The sequence below is a fragment of the Salarias fasciatus genome, chromosome 10 (assembly GCF_902148845.1).
Source record: "Salarias fasciatus chromosome 10, fSalaFa1.1, whole genome shotgun sequence".
Lineage (NCBI taxonomy): Eukaryota > Metazoa > Chordata > Actinopteri > Blenniiformes > Blenniidae > Salarias > Salarias fasciatus.
Window position 1 is genome coordinate 6,037,192 of NC_043754.1, and position 17,769 is coordinate 6,054,960.

Consider the following 17,769-nt stretch of genomic DNA (forward strand, 5'->3'; position numbering starts at 1 on the left):
CACTCATGTCATGCAAACAGAACTCATGTCTGAAAAGGAAGAAGCAAATAAATGAAGAAAGAAACTTAAAATAATAAAACAAAGTAAAAAGCAGATTAAGTATTCTTAAAAAATAAACAGACGGCCAGAAGATCTAAATATTTTGGATGTTTATACATGGAAATGCGAAGCAGTTTTTTTAAGAACGTATAAAATATTTCCGCAGAGCAGTTTTTAGCTCCTGTCTCTAAATCAGTGTTGCTATAAAGACACATCATTTATCTTCAGCGGACAAACTATTAGAGAGGGTGAATCACTGAAACAGAGCTTCCACTGCTTCCTTCATCCCAGACTGTAAAGATTCCACATGTATATAACAGATAAGTTGTACGTTGCAGTGGATTGTGGTGTGGAACTTTGTTTCACACCGGTTTGAGTCCCACAGCTCTGAAATAAGTTCAGCGCTCAGTTTTCTCATGAAGTCCCTTTTTTTTAATCAGTTTGTGGTCAAAGGAATAAAAATAGGTCAGTAGTGACCACAGGCTTGATAAATGTTCCGTTTAAAACAAATTTACTTCCAAGCAGATGAATGAAAATGCACGTTTGAGCTCGTCCAACTGTTTGTTCTTATTAACTTTTCCATGCATCAGTTTGTTTCAGCGACTTTCGCCCAGCGATCAGCTTCATCAGAGCCAGAGTTTTTCTTAAATACATGCGGATCATAACGTTTTCTCATTCAGATTACCAACTGTGTCAATATAATGGGCTGTTTAGAAGAGGAAACCAAGGCGATGCTAATTTTTTTTTAACCTAAAAAAGAATTCACGCGGCAGTTTTCAGTTTCAACAGGCGAGAGTTTGCAGAATAAAAAGCTTTCTGAGAGAATTCTCTGCTTCTTGTTCACCGAAGCTTGTGAGAAGAGTGAAAGACGAGCTGCTCTCGCTTCTTGTGCTGCTTTCTGGTGTGTGAGAAAGAGGAAGTTTTGTAAGAATTAAAAAAAAAAAAAAAAGCACACTGCCTCTGTGTGGGGCATTCCCATCAACCTTCACACTACACACACGTCCTAACCCTCAAGTCCAGTTAAACCTGTGTACAAACATACACACACTCAGCAGTGTGTGTGTGTGTTGCTCAGTGAGTCTGGTGTTCCCTCTCCTCCGTTCCTCTCGCTCACACACGTGTAAACGCAGCCAAAGCAGTTTCCAGGGTCTTTCTCCTCAGTGTGGACAGAGGTCACAGAGCAGCGTCAAACTCCTCGTCCTCTGAAGCTTCACAGCCAAATAAGGGCAAAACCCACTGTAGTGAGAAGAGCGAGGCCTCGGTGTGTGTGTGTGTGTGTGTGTGTGTGTGTGTGTGTGTGTGTGTGTGTGTGTGTGTGAGATGCTAGAGCCCTTGATGTGTGGAAGGCAGCTCCTGGGCGGAGCTGAAAGCCCTTCCTGACAACGCCTGCGGTGGCAGAAGCCCAACTTCTCGGTTTTGTTTTTAGCGCTGTGCTCTCGTGAAATGAGTCTGCAGGCGAGAAAAAGGTCGAGCTCGAACGGCGTAAACTCGAGAAGCCGGAGAGCCGCCGCTCACTTTGAACTGAGAGAGAAGCATCGAGCGCCGACACACACACACACACACACACACACACACACGCACACACAGAGCCAGCATGGAGGCAAGCAGACTGACAGCTGTGGTTTTTCACGTCTCGGTTGGTTTTCAACTGTCTTCCAGCCGCTGCTCGTCCACGAGGCCGACGCTCGCTGCCCTCCGTGCACGAGGCCGACGCTCGCTGCCCTCCGTGCACGGCTTGCTGCAGGATTTGAATAACTGCAGCACTCAAGTGTTTCTCACTTCACTTTTTGAGGGAGGCTGCAGGCCGGAGACGCTTCGGAAAGTGTCTCCTGTTGAAAACACGTGGACGATTTCAGAGCTGTGTGATAATCATGATTCATAATTTGGTCTCTGCTTTTATTTTCTTAAATCAGTTTAAACTTTCTTCGAGAGTTTGTATTGAATTGGCCGAACATGTGAGAATACTAGAGCGCGCACACACACACACACACACACACACACACACACACACACACACACACTGGGGAGACACATTCAGACTTCATTCATCCTACATGAGGAAATTCAGTCATCACAGCTGCTCCACGTTGCACAAAAGAATATTGTAAAAAAAAAAAAAATCTACACATTATGAATTAGCAATAAAAAGACAGCAATATTCACAGCCTCATGAACAGACTGTAGATCGGGGTGGTGAACACATTCTAGTTCAGCCTGATTCCCTCCTGACCACTAACAGAAAACCACAATAAGCTTTAAATTTAAACTGTTTTTAGAACATTATATGATGTCTCCATATTTCTTTATATCTGTAGGCTACATTTAATATACTCATATTATATGTGTGTATAGCTGTACATTTAGTGTATTTTCACACTTATCCGTGTATAGTTGTAGAACATGATGGTTCAGTTGAACCGTTGTCTTCAGGCTGTTAAATAACGATGGTTCCCGTTTCTGTACAAGTATATCTATATCTATAATCACATGCTTTCTGTTTATTAACAGTATCTATGATATTGCACTTCTGGATTGCATAATAAACGACTTTTACTCACTCTGTGAGTTTCTGTCATGAGAATAAATTTCAATTCTGTAAGTGTTTCTTTATTGTGATAAAGAATATTCGTGATGAAAATGTCTTGTTTCCATAGAATCAAGCAATAAGTTGCAGAAAATGACTCCAATCTCAACATCTCCATGTCCTAGGCTTTACTTCTTATTGTCTCATGCTAGCTGTTGCCAAAGCTGTCCGTCCCTGGGAGAGGGATCCCTCCATACTGTGGTTCTCCCCAAGATTTCTTCTTTTCCCACTGGGTTTTTGGAGTTTTTTCTTGCCGGATGTGAGGGTCGAAGGCGGTGGTTGCTTCGTTCTGTCTCGTTACTGTAAATATTGACATATTACCATTATGCTTATTCACTGTTTTTACTTTTACCGACAAATGTAACATCTTGAAGCCCTCTGAGGCAACTGTTGTTGTGATACTGGGCTATACAAAAATAAATTGATTGATTGATTGATTGAACATAAAGCCAATTTTAATGAAACCTTCTGGTGTGAAATTCAGTAAAATGTCCAAAAAACCCTCTTATTCCTGTTGCATGATGGGTTTTTTTTACAAACTTACCAACTGCTCATCTTTTATATCAGCATCACTGATATCACAGCTCAGTGTTCAGTGTCATGTTAAGTCTGCTACTTTCAAATATTCATGAAAAAAATTGTGTTCTTTGAAATTTTTTGTTTTTTTCGGCAGACCAACTAATTAAAAAAAAAATTCTTTTTGATGACATTTTTCTGCATTTTCCACAAGCAGCTCTTTAAAAGAAACATTTTTTTATTCAGATAATCCTCACAGAACTGAGACGCTTCAGAGTTTTATCACTACAGGTGAAGATGACTTCAGTTTTTCTCTGATGAATCGCATAAGTTTTTATTTCTATCTCAGAGTTGCTGCAACCTAAACAACATAAAACTGTGTATTGTCTGCATGTTCTACCTCCACCTGTGAAAGAAAAGAAGACTGAAACAGAGGATCAATCTGATCATGTTCAGCAGGTCACATCAAATCAGACCTGCTGCAGAACGTCAGGCCTGTCCACGGTTCTGCTGGTTGTTTTAGTCATGAAACCAGGCAGAGAAAAACACTTCATTAACATTACTATGGCCTTGGTGCGCATGAGCAGGAGCAGCATTTCAGAAAATTTGTGTTTTGAAAAAGTTTTAACCTTCAGAGTCATTGTTTTCAGTGACTTCGACCACCATTGTTTGATCAGACGCTCGAAACACAACCAAAGTTTTGCGTTTTCATACGAAAACATTGTGCAAACGGGGCCTAAATCAGGAGTTTTATTCATAATCATGATAATGAGCCACAGGAGGATTAATAAAATAGGATTAGTTTGGTTTAACAATTCCCAACAGATGTTATATTGATAAGATTTTACTCAAAATTGCAGTTTAGTTTAAACAACTGACTAAAACACACAAAAAAAATGAAAAATGTAAAATTTGCTACATTGAATTTAGTGTTTCTGTAACAGTGGAAAGGAAGAATAGTGTGTTTTCTTTCTTGTCATTAAGTCATTGTTACTCATCTGAAGGAAGCCGGAAGAAATGAGGCTCTTGCTCAATAAAGGGTTAAAAGAAAAAGAAAAACGAAAGAACAGCGGACTTTCCTCAAAACCTACTGTGATTACTTTCTTTTCTCCTGCAGGACTGTCAATCAGTTTACCAGTGTGCAATAATCCCAATGAACAAAACTAGATGTCAATATGAATTTGCTCTGGAAACTAAAAGGAATAAGCAGAAAAGATCATGAGAGCATACTGCAGGTATATTACTATAAAGGTATGTAACATTTGTATGTAACATGTTTTGAGAAGATTCTCATATTTCAGTGTTTATTTCATTCAAGCCTCCGTGTCTTGCTCTTCACGCGGTGTTTCCACAGTGAGAAAAGATCCTGGATGTCAGATCACTGATACTTCAGTCTTTAGAAGCTGGTCAGCGGCAGCAGGAGCCAGTTTGAGTCTGTGAGACCTGAAGGCTCCTCTGTGTGGACGACCCCGATCCCTCAAGGTCACGGTGAAATCAGACGACTCTTCAGGAGTGAAACGTGATTTCATAACAAACACAGAGGAGACAGCATCTGGTCCAGAGAGGCATCCTGCAGGGAAACAGGAGGAGAAAGGAAGCATCAGGGCAGTGAGGGTCTTCATCATCCCCACCAGGAACAGTGTCAACTGAATACTGAATGAAGAGCGCCATCTAGTGGCCTGTTTCTGTAATTAGCTGCGGAGAAGAGCTCAAGCTTTTTCTAGAGATGCATTCAGATTTAACTTTCTCCATAGAAGCCACAATTTGTGCAACTCTCTAGGAACACAGGCTTTTTTTTTATTTATTTATTTTTTATTTTCTCTATTTTTTACAATTCAAATGTAAATGAACCTGAAACGAGACTCGGGATCCTGGACATAGCTCAAGATGCTCTTGTAGGTCACCGTGCCTCAATCTTTACCTTGCCCTCACTTCAGTAACAGGCAACATCAAATTTATCTCCACCACCAACAATGAGAACAAAGTGCAATGTGATGCAGAGGAGAACTGCAACAACATAGGGTGCATGGTATTTGATCAAGACATGTAAATAAGGTATGCATTTTCGGTTTATTAGGATCCGCTTTTGCTGCAGCAGATGCCGATACTACTACTACTACTACTACTACTACTACTAGTAGTAGTAGTAGTAGTAGTGGTGGTAGTAGTAGTAATAAATAATAAATAATATTTTGCGTTGTTTTTTATGAATATAAAAAGTGCTTTACAAATAAAGATTGATTGACTGATAACAAAAACCTCCAGTACTAACTGTAATTATATGTATGATCATGGCTTATAAGCAGCAAACTTAGAAACATACAAACACATATATAGACATACAGTATGTACGTACAGTATTAGGGGAAAAATGTTCGATTGTTGATATGTTTGATTGTTGATATTTGATCATTTGAATTATATTATGATTTTGTAAGTTTGCCCACTAACAAAGAAAAGATCTGCCTATAAATTCAGTGGGTTATTGGAACAGTGACAGAATAATAATAATAATAATAATAATAATAATAATAATAATAATAATAATACTAATAATAGAACAAAAATCCACAAAAATGCATACCAAAAAAGTTACAAATCAATTTGCATCTTCATGAATGAAATAAATATTTGACCCTTTTACAAAACATGGCTTTGTTTGCAATCGCAGGAGTCAGGCATTTCTTGTAGTTGGCAGCATGGTTTGCACATCTAAGGAGGAATTTGTCCCACTCCTCTTTGCAGATCTTCTCCAAGTCATCAGTGTTTCCAAGCTCAGTTTAAAAGTCCTAGAAACACTGTGCTGGAGTTCCAATGTGTCTTCATGCAGATTGTCTTGCTAATAATCCGTAAACACCAGTTAATTCTCCTACTTTAGTCCACACTTCTCAAACTCTGCTTGAAAAAGAAAAGTAAAGAAAAACTGTCTTCTGCTCCTCTCCATATCCCACAGTATGAGCATCAGTTGAACCTTCACATGAAGTAACCTGCATCATGACAATAAACATTGTTGCAGAAAGATAACTCTCAAGGACTCTCAAGGACTTTTTACAAAGAAAGAAAGAAAGAAAGAAACAAACAAAGAAACAAAGAAAGAAAGAATATACTCTTTTTCGTGCATATTTACATATTTTTGTTAGTAGTATTTTTCACTGAGCTCCATAATAACAAAACCATAGATATTTTATAGAACACTAGATGCCTCACGGCAGATTCCACGACGTCCGCAGAGGTCGGCCATCTTTGTACGGGAAAGTTGTCAGAGTTTCTGTGGAACGCAATGTAAGGTTGGTGATCTGTGCAGACTTTTATACTCGTATTTCACTGAATTTTTTTTAATGGAACATCTTAAAGCACTATAAGGCAATTGCTGTTGTGACTCTGAGTTATATAAAAATGGATTGATCAAGAGATTGACTCAGTTGCCTTTTATTCGTTTACCTAATTATATTGTGACTGTAATTCCATTATTTGACTTGAAACTTTCTGAGCTCCTTTTATACATTTTTACAATCAAATATTTTTTTTTTAAACAATGTGTTTTCTGGTGCACTATTTCATGTTTAAATAATCAATGGGGGGACATTATACATTCACAATAGATTTAATAATGTGGAAGGTTACTGTTTAATGTTATATATTAATGAAAAATAATATAATACATTCAATATAATGAGGTTCATGAGATTTAAGTATTTCTGAAGTTTCAGGTGGGTAAATTGTTTATCTTCAGCCTCCACTGCAGCCCTGCCACATCTTAAAATATTTTCACACAAAACTAAAAATATGGACATGTATGGCTTGTCTAAATTATTCGTAAGTGCTATAAATATATCTCAGTGTAAGGATTTGAACATGGAGCCTAATATGAAGAATATTATGAATATTTACGATATGATATATATTTATGATATATATTTAAGGCATGCCATACTCATCAAACATACGTCATGTCATTAACAGAGATTTGATGTTTATTACAAACCAAACCGTTTGAAAATCGGTAAAAATTTGAGCAAGTTATAGCTTGTTAAGCAGTTCATGTCTCATCAACACAATGTTATGAGCGAGCCAGATTCCCGTACAAAGATGGCCGACCTCTGCAGACGTCCGACTTCATTGGCCAGCAGCGGAGACGAGGCATCTAGTGTTATATAAGATATCTATGAACAAAACGGATAGGCCTTGTTTCCTGAGGACAATATTTTCTGACGGACTATTTGATTCCAGTAGAGTTTAAAGAAGCGTGAGGAAAACGCTTCTGCTCAGCGGTTGTTATTGATGATAATATATTTTTTGAGGAATCAGCATGCTGACATTTTCATAAAGTCATGTCTTTGCTCTATCAAAACTAAAGAAAAGAAAAAAAAAGCGCTCTGCCATACATCGATGGGTTCCGTCAGAAAATATTGTCCTCCGGAAACAAAGCTTGTTCTTCTGACCGGTCAGCACCTGTTGTGGCCAATGACGTATATAATAGAGCTATACGTCATCGGCTGTGGCCGTCCATAGAAATTATTATTGTAATTACACTCTTGTCCAGCAGGCGGCGGAGGAAAACCAAACCTTCAACCTGCAACTCAGAAAACAACTGGAACACTTCAGAAGGAGAGCTCATTTTATTAGGAATGGATGAACGGAAACATGTAGAGAATACAAACACCAACAACTACTGTTTTATTAAATATTATAATGAAATAGGTTCAGTGTATTAAGTAGGACTAATTGACTCTTTCACATGAAAGTTACAAAAAAATCTAAAGAAAAAAATTCACCACGGAATGGGCACAATAATTTTTTTAAGTGATTGTGTTTCTTTATTTAGTGCCTAAAATGTTGTAGCTGTTTGTCTGTCCTCATTATAATTTTCATACTTAAGTCATTCACATCCAAAAGTGTCTTTTAATGGGGGATGTCAGAACTGTCTTTACATTTAAATTCACTGAGTGCTGTATCATGCATCTGAAGATGATTTTTAAAGGTGCTAAAAACAGTTCCTATTTATTTCTTTGAGTATCCAACAGTAATTTCTGTCCCCTTCTATATCGTCATCCTATGACTTCACAACATTAAATTTGCAATCAATGACTGGATGAATCTCCAGAGAACATAAATGGGCCTGTTTCACATTCTCTTTCTCTGCCTGTACTCTGCTGATATAACAATACCAGATATTTCAGAGGTTTCCCTTTAATCGGACAAATGGTGACATGTCAATCAGTTTAATTTTTGTTTTGCAAATGAGAAATTAAATGAATTATTCTTTATTCATTCTACATATCAGAACAATAAGGTAAGCTGTCCTTCAGTGTGTGTTCACATCTGGTGTTATATTACAAAATGAAATCCCCTTTTTATGGACCCATCCTATTTCTAGGATCTCGTGGGGGGGTTGAAGGTCATGCTCAGGGACTCACAGTCACAACCTGTCCTCAGTGGGATTCAAACCTGCAAACTTCCCATCCTAAATCCTCGTTTGGATTTTTCTCAGCTCCAGTGACGACGTCCTACAACTCAGACATGCTCATCGGGTTTATTGGCTGTAGAGGCGGACACAGCGGTACAGCCCTCAGCAACGTAGGAACTAAAAGCTGCCGTTTCTTCTGACTCTGGAAGCTCAGTAAAGTTTTTCCTGAGGACCTCAGGAGTCTGGATGTTCCATATTCTAAAAGTCAATCTGCGATTTATTTAAGTCCGAAACCATTCAAAGCTTTATAGATCAGTGTGATATTCTGAAGTGGATTCTTTGACACACAGGTAGCAGAGCAGACACTGGAGCTCAGGTGAGATGCGCTCCACTGTCTGATGATGAGGACTGGAGGAGCTGCAGCCATCAACACATTAACTGACCTATAAAAACACTGATACAGCCTGCTGAAAACAATGAGAAAAAATGCACAAACAAGCTTCTCTGAACCTTGTTTTGTCAGAAATTTCTGGATTCTTGCAAAGTTACCCAGATGATGCTGAGGTAATGTCGAACTTCAAGCCTGAGTCATCAGAGTGAATATGAACTTCTGTATGTGGCTTTATGGGATCAGCACCAAAAAGAATCCAGCACAGAGGTTTTATTTCAAAATAATTTATTTGCTTATAATTGGAATGAAGACAGGTTGATACATCTGTGATGGCACCGGTCAGTTTCCATATAGAAACATTCAGTCTATACAGAAACCACTCTTTCAAACCTGGGCAAAATGGATAAATATATTAGTAAATAAATATATTAGTGACATGTCACTATATTGAAATGTTCTATTATATATATAAAATACAACACTATTTCATTTCTGTTTTCATTGTTCTCTTTTTGTACACAAAGTATCCAAAATATACTGACATATCCCTTACAACTTCTGGAGGGATTTTTTTCTTTTTCTTGTTTTTTTGTTTTTAACTCTATTAGAAAAGGCAGTTTCAGCTCATTATTCTTGCACATCATAACAAAAAACACATGAACAGCACAAAGAGGAAGATGTTGAACAGGATGAAATCACACCGGATGTTCTGCGGCACCGCTAGCTGCTATTCTATCGACATGCTGATGGTTCCGGGCCGGCTCTTCTATTAATACTATGAGTTTTATGTTCTCTCTTTTTGAATAGAAAAAGCTGCTAAAGCCAAAGTGCTGCTTGTAATTCAGTCATTTCCATCTCAGTCTCTGAGACCGCTGGGCACAAGAAGAAAACCCTGATAGTTTGAGCAGGAGGACGCCGCGTTGACACATTCAGAGTGAGGTATTGTTTGGAGGGACTACAGGCGAAGCGTTCTGCATGATTGTCCAGAAAGCGTGAAGGACTCCACTTCAATTCTAGCGCGTTCTCTGCTGGACGATGAGGATCGTGGCGACGCGCCACAGGTTCACTGTGTTCAAGACTCTGACTCTTTGGTTCGACAGGTGAGATCCGAGGCCCCGTTTACACGAAAATGTTTCAAGTGAAAAGTTGGACGCTTACACAGCAACGTTTTTAAAACGATGGCTGTCTACATGGAAACGGCAGCAGCTCTGAAAACTGTGTAGTGTTTCTATAGGGCCACTAGAAGGTGCTGTTTATGTAATAATGTGCAGAAGAACCACGAGCGGCGCTTCTGCCATCTACACGGAAACTGAGCGCAAAGCGTTTCCACAAAGCTGTGTTTTTGGCCGTTTACACGACGACAGAGTCATAGCGTTTTCGTGAAGTTCCGCCCTGGGAGCCATTTTCAAAAAGTTACAATTTCTATGGCTCAAAGTATCATCATCGGATCAACTGACCCCCAATACACAACGGCGTTTGCGTTTTCCCTTGGAAACGTGGTGTAAACGGGGACGGAGTGCTGGGAGACTTCCTGATTGGGGACTGAATAAGGCACATGTGAGGGGATTAGTAAGTGCTCCTGATGATCACCACAAGCCGTCTCTGCTCCGTCCGCAGTCTGACTGCAGGAAACTATCATTCACATTTTCACTCAGTTTTTGAAAGAAAGACACACTGAAGGTAATTTCCTCTGATCGCTGATCATTTACGATGGGACATGAGGATTTCTCTCTGCACAGTTGAAACTATAGGTCGGTTTGGCTGAACCTGAAACACTAGGTAACAAATACTTGAAGCATTTTTAAGTTGATTGAGCTTTTTTTTTTTTTTAGGTCATCGTTATGTCTAATTTCTGATTTTCCTTCAAGTGGCTTAAAAGAACAGTACGTAGAATTTAAATGATGCCAATGTGGGACATTAGGTGGCTTTAGTGAGTCAATGTCATTGAGTCCGCCTTCTGTTCGGCTCTCGGAGGTTTGCCAGTTTGTGGTTTGGTTATTAGCTGCCAAGTGAATCGGCTATCTTCTGTTTACTGTCCCATCGACCAGTTTCAGCTTCATGAGCCGCCTCCTCCCAAAAAAGCAAGGCCAGAATGAGCTGGATAGAAGTGCTACGATTTTGTTTGTAACGTTATTGTGACAAAGTGGTGAATCAGAAAAGATGCCAGTCTCCACATACTAATGTAATCCAAAGGAATAAACTTGGAGGAAAATGTGATTGCATGACCACAACAAACCAAGACAGCAGCTAGAAATTAGAAAACTTCGAGTTGTTTTTGTTTTCCCAGTTTGTGGTGTGTTGATTATGACCTATTCTTTAAACCACCTCTAGAGGGCGAACATGATATTATAATTTGACTTTTTGTGAGCTGTCATGCTTTACTACAATTCACTGTATGTACAAGCTATGTCTTAGTCTTATGGATCTGAAAGCGGGCTCATCACACCATCTTGTGGTGAAAATTGGAACTACAACAGCGATTAGTTGCCGACTTCACTGGATAATTTACTAACGACAGCATTTTTTTCTTTTACTGTACTTTTAAGCTGAGAGAAAATCAGTGCACGTCTACCTCGACGAGACATTTTCTGAGCTTTTCTGGTAAAATTAACCAAAACAAATCTTTTCAGTGTCTGATTGATCCTGAAACGTCTACTCATTGTGGGGTTGAAATCACAGGAAGGGGACAGCGAGCTTTTATGAAACCGGTGCGGCAGCAGCAGGCTGCTGGTGCTCGGGGCTGCTAGGTTCACCTAGCGTGGCTTTTACTCCAGTTACACTGTTGCAGTCATTATTTGGTTTCAATGGCTGCGAGGCAAAGCATTTTTCTAGAGCTTCAGTTGCTGGGAGTGGAGGGGAGGGTCTGACCTTTACGGAGGATAATACCACACTGTGATGAGTAGTCGTGCCTCTGATTCACTGTGTACGGATCGGAGGGGATTTTAACAGCACTGAGGTCGAACATGTGAAGTAACCACTGGCAAGAGAAATGGAAAAAAAAAAACAAAAAAACAATAGCTTCTAATGACGATAAGGCAATTCAGTCAAACCAGTTCATTCAAAAAAGGTAAAAAAAAAAAAAAAAAAAAAAAAATTAACAGAAAAGGATCCAAAACACAAACAAAACAGCTGCCATTATTGAAATATTGAAAAAAAGGCCCATGCAAGGCTCAGCCACCTCAGTGAAAGCTCGTTGTTTGAGGCGCTGATCTTTCTCTCTGTTTAGGACAAAATACGTTTCTGTTGAGGGAGCTACATGGTGGTGACCAATAAAACAAAACAAACCAAAAAAAAAAACAAAAAAAGAGACAGAAACAAACTATTCACTACAGCAGTACCTTTAAAGACCCCCTTAGTGAGGCATGTTAAGAAATCCGAGCTGAGGTAGGCTGGAGAGAAAAGTGTCTGTCGGCTGAGGCTGGACTCAGCCAGTGAAGGCGGAGATGTGAAAGAAAAGTACCTCGAATCTGAATCAGGACACTCTGGGACTGAGTGAGCGATGCAGGGCCGAAGTCTCGCTTCACGAGGGCTCCGTGCCCGAGGAACACGCAAACTCGAACACTCTTCCTATAACTGACACTTTTCCCCCTTTGTGACGCCCGAGTCGTTTTCCAAGCAACGACCCATCTTCACATACTCAGATCGCTCGGTACGGTTTGATATCAAATATCAAAAAGAGTTTCCACATTATTCTGAAATTAGAGCACGATTTAGCTTCTCTTTAGAGAACAAAGATCATTTCATCCTGTGAGTCTAGACTGGGGGGAGGCCGGAGGACAATCGTCTCCTCCAGAAAGGCATCGCTGGTGGAATTAACTGGAAGGCAGGATGAGAGGTTTCTCTACTCGGCGACGGGAAGGCGAGATGCTCTCACACTCCAGACTCCTCTTCTGATCCTGGACACACACAAACAGCCCAAATTACACTCAGAACAGAGATGAGGGACATTTTTCTACTGTTCTTTGCATGCTTTGTATTATCCTGACCTGAAGCACTGATACTTTTTCAGATCGGTAGTAAAAACTACCGTCACTCACAGTACTGAAACTGAGCAGTATTTTGGAGCTGTCATACTTTAAATATCTTTTTATTTTTTAAAAGTAAAATCATTTATATTTAAGTACAATTTACCTGATGTCATCTAAATCACTAGAGATATACAATAACAATATGATTAATGTTAATTTACAAATTCCCACTGTGTAATCTGAGAAATATGCGATAAACGTGGATAATTTAAAGAGGTATTTCAAATCAAATACCTACTATTAACAATATATATACAACTGCAGTTAAAAAGTATTTTTTGATCATTTACTTTGTACTTCTCACTGTTTCCTTAGAATTTTTGGTAACACTTTACTTGAAGCACCCGGTATAACACATTATAAGTAGTTATAAACACTCAAATGATCACAATGCTTTATAACCCACTATACAGCAAAGAGTTAGGGTCAGGTCCTGATGTTAAAAAACATTGTGATCATTTATGAGTGTTTATAACTATAGTTATAAAGTGCTACTTATGTGTTATACAGGGGTGCTTCAAGTAAAGTGGTACCAATTTTTTTTTTTTTTAATTTAAAAGAAGTATAGTTTAAGCAGTTTAACAGTAGATGGAGCAGTAGTTTCACTTTTCTCTCCACTCCAGTGATCATCACCTCTCAAAGTCATGCAAGAAAAAACAAACATAAAACAACAACAATCCTCTTTTGTCAGGCGCCGACCACAGACATGACAACAAGCTGGAAATAACTGGTGTCTACACGAAAAGTGGAGCGTCAAAGCTATAAATTACAGACCATCAGCAACTGAACGAGTTCACAGGAGACTTTAACATCCTCCAGACATGAAGTAAGTTATTGTTTACAGAGAAAAATAAAAAGCTATAATACTAAGTTGTCTACGAGAGAGCAAATTCTTCCAGTTTGAAAGCATTGCAGATCGACTCTTTCCAGAGTTCCCCTCTTAAAAACCGTGACCACGATGTGATCATAATCGATACAAACACGCTGACACTGACGGTGATAAAAAGGTTTATCTGCGCTGACATGACCACGGCCGGTCATCTGATCAAAGGTAAAGACGACACACTCACCCTGATTGTGGTGTAATGATTGGCAGTATAAACAAATGTCTGTGCTGCGCTCAGCCGCGGGCCCCTGGTGGAACCTGCAGGGCGGTCTGTCCACTGAGGCCCCGGGGCCGAGGAGCTGGGGCTCCGAGCGGGCCTGCTGCACCCGTTTCTGCCAGACCACGTGAGCCCCGGCGCAGCAGGGCCAGTCCTCCACCCCCCCGGAGTCCAGAATGAGAGGCACGGGCAGCAGCGCCGGGCGCAGCTCGGGCGGCGAGCAGCAGAAGCTGGGCCCCTGGCCGTAGTGGATGTGGATGCTGCGGTCGTCCTGCAGATCCAGGCTCTGGTGGAATCGAACCGAGGGCCCGTCCAGCACGCAGCCTCCCACCCGCCCCAGAGGAGCGGGAGGGAGCGCGTGTCCCTGGTGGCAGCAGTGGGGCTGGAGCTGCAGGGGGATCGGGGAGACGAGCACCGGGGGCCTGGTGGGGCCGCCGGGGTCGTGGTCCGGGCACTCCGCCCCGGGGCCGGAGCCGGGGCCGGGCCGGTCGCTGGGCTCCGGCTTGGGGCAGTGGCAGGAGCTGTGTTTAGGAGGACACACAGGTGAGTCTTTCCCCGGGTTGAGGGCAGCAGGAGGGGGGGCCCCACCGGCCGCCCCCTGCTCCTCGTCGGAGCCCCTGCTGGGCCCCTGGCTGTGCTCCGCCTCCTCGTAGTGGTGGTGTCGGTGGCGGTGGTAGTGGATGTGGCTGAACACAGTCTGTGGCTGCTCCTCCAGGCAGCCCGCCTTGTTCACCACAGAGTCCAGGGACCGGGGCCGGGCCTGCGCGCTGGCCTCCAGGCTGTTCCTGCGGGGGCCGCACCCGGGCCCCGGCCCGTAATACACAAATGGGTCATAGTCACTGCTCAGCGAGCTGCGGAAGGTGGACCAGCTGCCGTAGACCCCCTGCAGGGACACGTCGGTACAGTTGAGGACCGAGTCGCTGGAGGAGCCGTGGCACGGCCCCGAGCTGGAGTCGCTGGCCGGCCCGTCGGCCAGGTACCCGCTGCGCTCCGTGTGGTAGCTGCCCCCCGAGCAGCTGCCCTCGTCCTGCCGGCCGTGAGCCGGGCCCCCGCGGGTCTGCGGCGCTCCGGAGGCGGCGTGGTGCAGCCTGGAGCTGGACGCGCTGCGCTGGGCCGGACAGGACGAGCGGTAGTTGTGGCAGGAGCGGCGGGGGGCGTAGTGGTGCGTGGACGTCCTGCAGTTCCCTCCCATCCTGTGGGGCCTCCCGGGGCCCTCGGGGGGCGGGTGATACCCGCAGCCCGGGCCCAGGGGCCGGCTGGTGAGGAAACGGAGAGTCTGAGGGTCCATGGGAGCAGAGGCACTGTAGTGACCCAGGTTGGGGTACTGTCCAGAGGGCCCGCGGGGGTAGTGGGGCCTCATGGAGAAGGGGACGGCATGCTGGGGGAAGGGGTGGTTATGCGGGCTGCTGTAAGGCTGAGGGTGCAGGAAGCCCTGGGTCTGCTCCGCGTTCTGCTGGTGTCGACTCCTCTGCGACTGCCGCTCCGTCCCTGTCGGCACAAAAACACACAGTCGTGATATCGCACCAAAAAAAAACCACTCAACCATGATCTGGATAAAAGTGGCTGAAAACAACCAGAAGAAGTCTACACCTCTCCTCCATGGCCCGCACTTAACTGTAAGCATGCTTGTCCTCACCCATGATGTTGTGCATGCAGAGGGGGCAGGTGCGGTGCTGCAGCAGCCAGGGGTCCACGCAGTCTTTGTGGAACTCATGAGCGCAGGAGATGATCCTCAGATGCTGTAAAAACACACACAGGGTGAGCGACGACGAAGGGGTTGAATCGGCGGAAGCGCGGCGTCCCTCCGTCCTCTCACCTGCCCGTCCTGGAACTCCTCCAGGCATATGGCACAGACGGGGCTGGAGTTGGAGCTGCTGGCGGAGCCCCAGGCCGCTCGGTGGCGCTGCGAGCCCGAGCAGCCCTGGGAGCTGTACGTCTTGGTCTCCAGCCGGTTGATGGCCCGCATGGTCTGCTGATGGACGGAGTCCTGCACAAAGCGGAAGGAGACGTTCGAATCGGCTCCTGCTGAAGCTGCCGAGCCAAACGACTGCTCCGGTGACTCACCCAGGTTCTGTTGGATTTACACTTGTAGCGAAAGGCGAAGATGAGGACGATGGTGAGGATCGCCAGGACGATGGTGAGCAGAATGCCCACGTCGAATGGCTGAAACAGAGGAAATCATAGGGCTAATTAGATTGGGAAAACTGAAAAATATCTCATAAACTAAAGGGTATCAATAAAAATGATCTTCACTCCAATGCCAAAGAATGACTCCTTGTTTTATTTATGGGGATTTTGCTGAATGCTTGAAATTTTCATGGACTGTACAGCAGTATTTGATTTTTCAAACTTTTGAATTTCAGCCGCACCGTGTCTTTTCTGTGTGAATGTTGCACATTAATGTTCAGCTTGTTTATTGAAAAAGAAAAAAAAAGTGTTCGATTTTCAGTTTTACTACATCTGAGTCACATCACGTCACTAAAATGTGAAAAGAAAACCTCCTTTCATGTTTATTCATCCGCGGCTCGACGCACGTCTGCTAGAAACATTTCAGATGTGGATTTCAAGCATGTGCGACCAATAAGATTAATCCAAACAAAAAGTCACTATATTGAAACAAACTTGATTAACTAAAACATTAATCTTCAGTTTCGGATTCTGGCTCTTTTTTGTTCGGCATGCTTGATCACAAGCAGCATCAAACGAAGCATATCCAATGGATTATGAAGCCAAATGGCATCACAAAGCCTCTCAGCAACTTGTAAATCCCCTTCCAGTTCCACTCACTCCCAGAGACTTCTCTTTTCTTTCACAGATGTTTTGTGTGTGCCTCTTCGCTGCTTACCCACTTAGACTCCATCTTGACCTCAATAACCACTCTGGCCTCCTCGTTCTTGTTGACCAGACCCATGAGCTCCTCGGCGTCCTCGGCCTCCACCAGCACCACCGGACGGGGCAGCGAGTCCGTGTCTGGAAGCTGCAGGAGGAGAGCGGCACAGCATGGTGAGCGGTGATGCATGGTTTTGTTTTTCTCTCTGACATGATCGAACTTTCTCTGCAGACTCACCTCAGCAGCAGCGTGGTCGTCGTCACTGATATCGAAGATAACAGCCTGAGCTCCTTTAGCCAGTGCCATGCGAGCCTGGAGGAGACAACAGTGGACGATACAGTTTAAAATGCAGGATACAGTCATGCATGAAATAGCCAAAAAGCATTTTATTCCACGCTTGCATATCTAAATGGTCATGAAATGAGCTTCCCACTGCGATTATAGCCAGGAATCAACTAAAAACATGCAGGACAGTGACGTCCTCCACCTGCGTGCTCGTTCCTTGAACCATCACTAGGTGGCAGTCATGTCGTGAGCCTCAGGCCACATGCGGAACAAAGTTCAGCTCATCCTGCAGCTTTTCCACCAGACAGCCTCACACACTGGATAAATTGTACTGACGATCGGACCACAGGGTTTCAACACGTGGAAATAAGAGAAGAGAGAATGACAATGTTGGAGTGGAAACAGAGTCACCAATGATAAAGAATATTATCAGACTAATATGCAATAAAGGTTTGGTTTATATTCTGTTGTCACAAAGCATTTTCTACGACTTCAAGCCTTCAGTTTTTCAAAGGCCGAAAAAGTGCTGATCATCTCACACACATATTTACATATTCAAGAGTCACCATGCAGTTCCTTCTACAAG

At 42.9% G+C, this 17,769-nt stretch overlaps 1 protein-coding gene across 2 annotated transcripts in view; it reads right to left on the reverse strand.

Moving 5' to 3' along the window:
• Positions 1-9,512: 9,512 nt before the first annotated feature.
• rnf43 (ring finger protein 43) overlaps positions 9,513-17,769 on the reverse strand; it is an 86,588-nt gene continuing 78,331 nt past the window's right edge. The window contains exons 3-9 of one of the 2 annotated variants that reach the window (XM_030101586.1): positions 17,136-17,210; positions 16,914-17,045; positions 16,133-16,231; positions 15,885-16,055; positions 15,705-15,807; positions 14,036-15,556; positions 9,513-12,833 (exon numbers count right to left, since the gene is read on the reverse strand). In XM_030101586.1, coding sequence (XP_029957446.1) covers positions 12,808-12,833; positions 14,036-15,556; positions 15,705-15,807; positions 15,885-16,055; positions 16,133-16,231; positions 16,914-17,045; positions 17,136-17,210 — 2,127 coding nt within the window. In that variant the 3' untranslated portion in view covers positions 9,513-12,807. Of the gene's footprint in view, positions 12,834-14,035; positions 15,557-15,683; positions 15,808-15,884; positions 16,056-16,132; positions 16,232-16,913; positions 17,046-17,135; positions 17,211-17,769 lie in introns of both variants that reach the window. The other variant, XM_030101585.1, reaches the window with a different exon arrangement.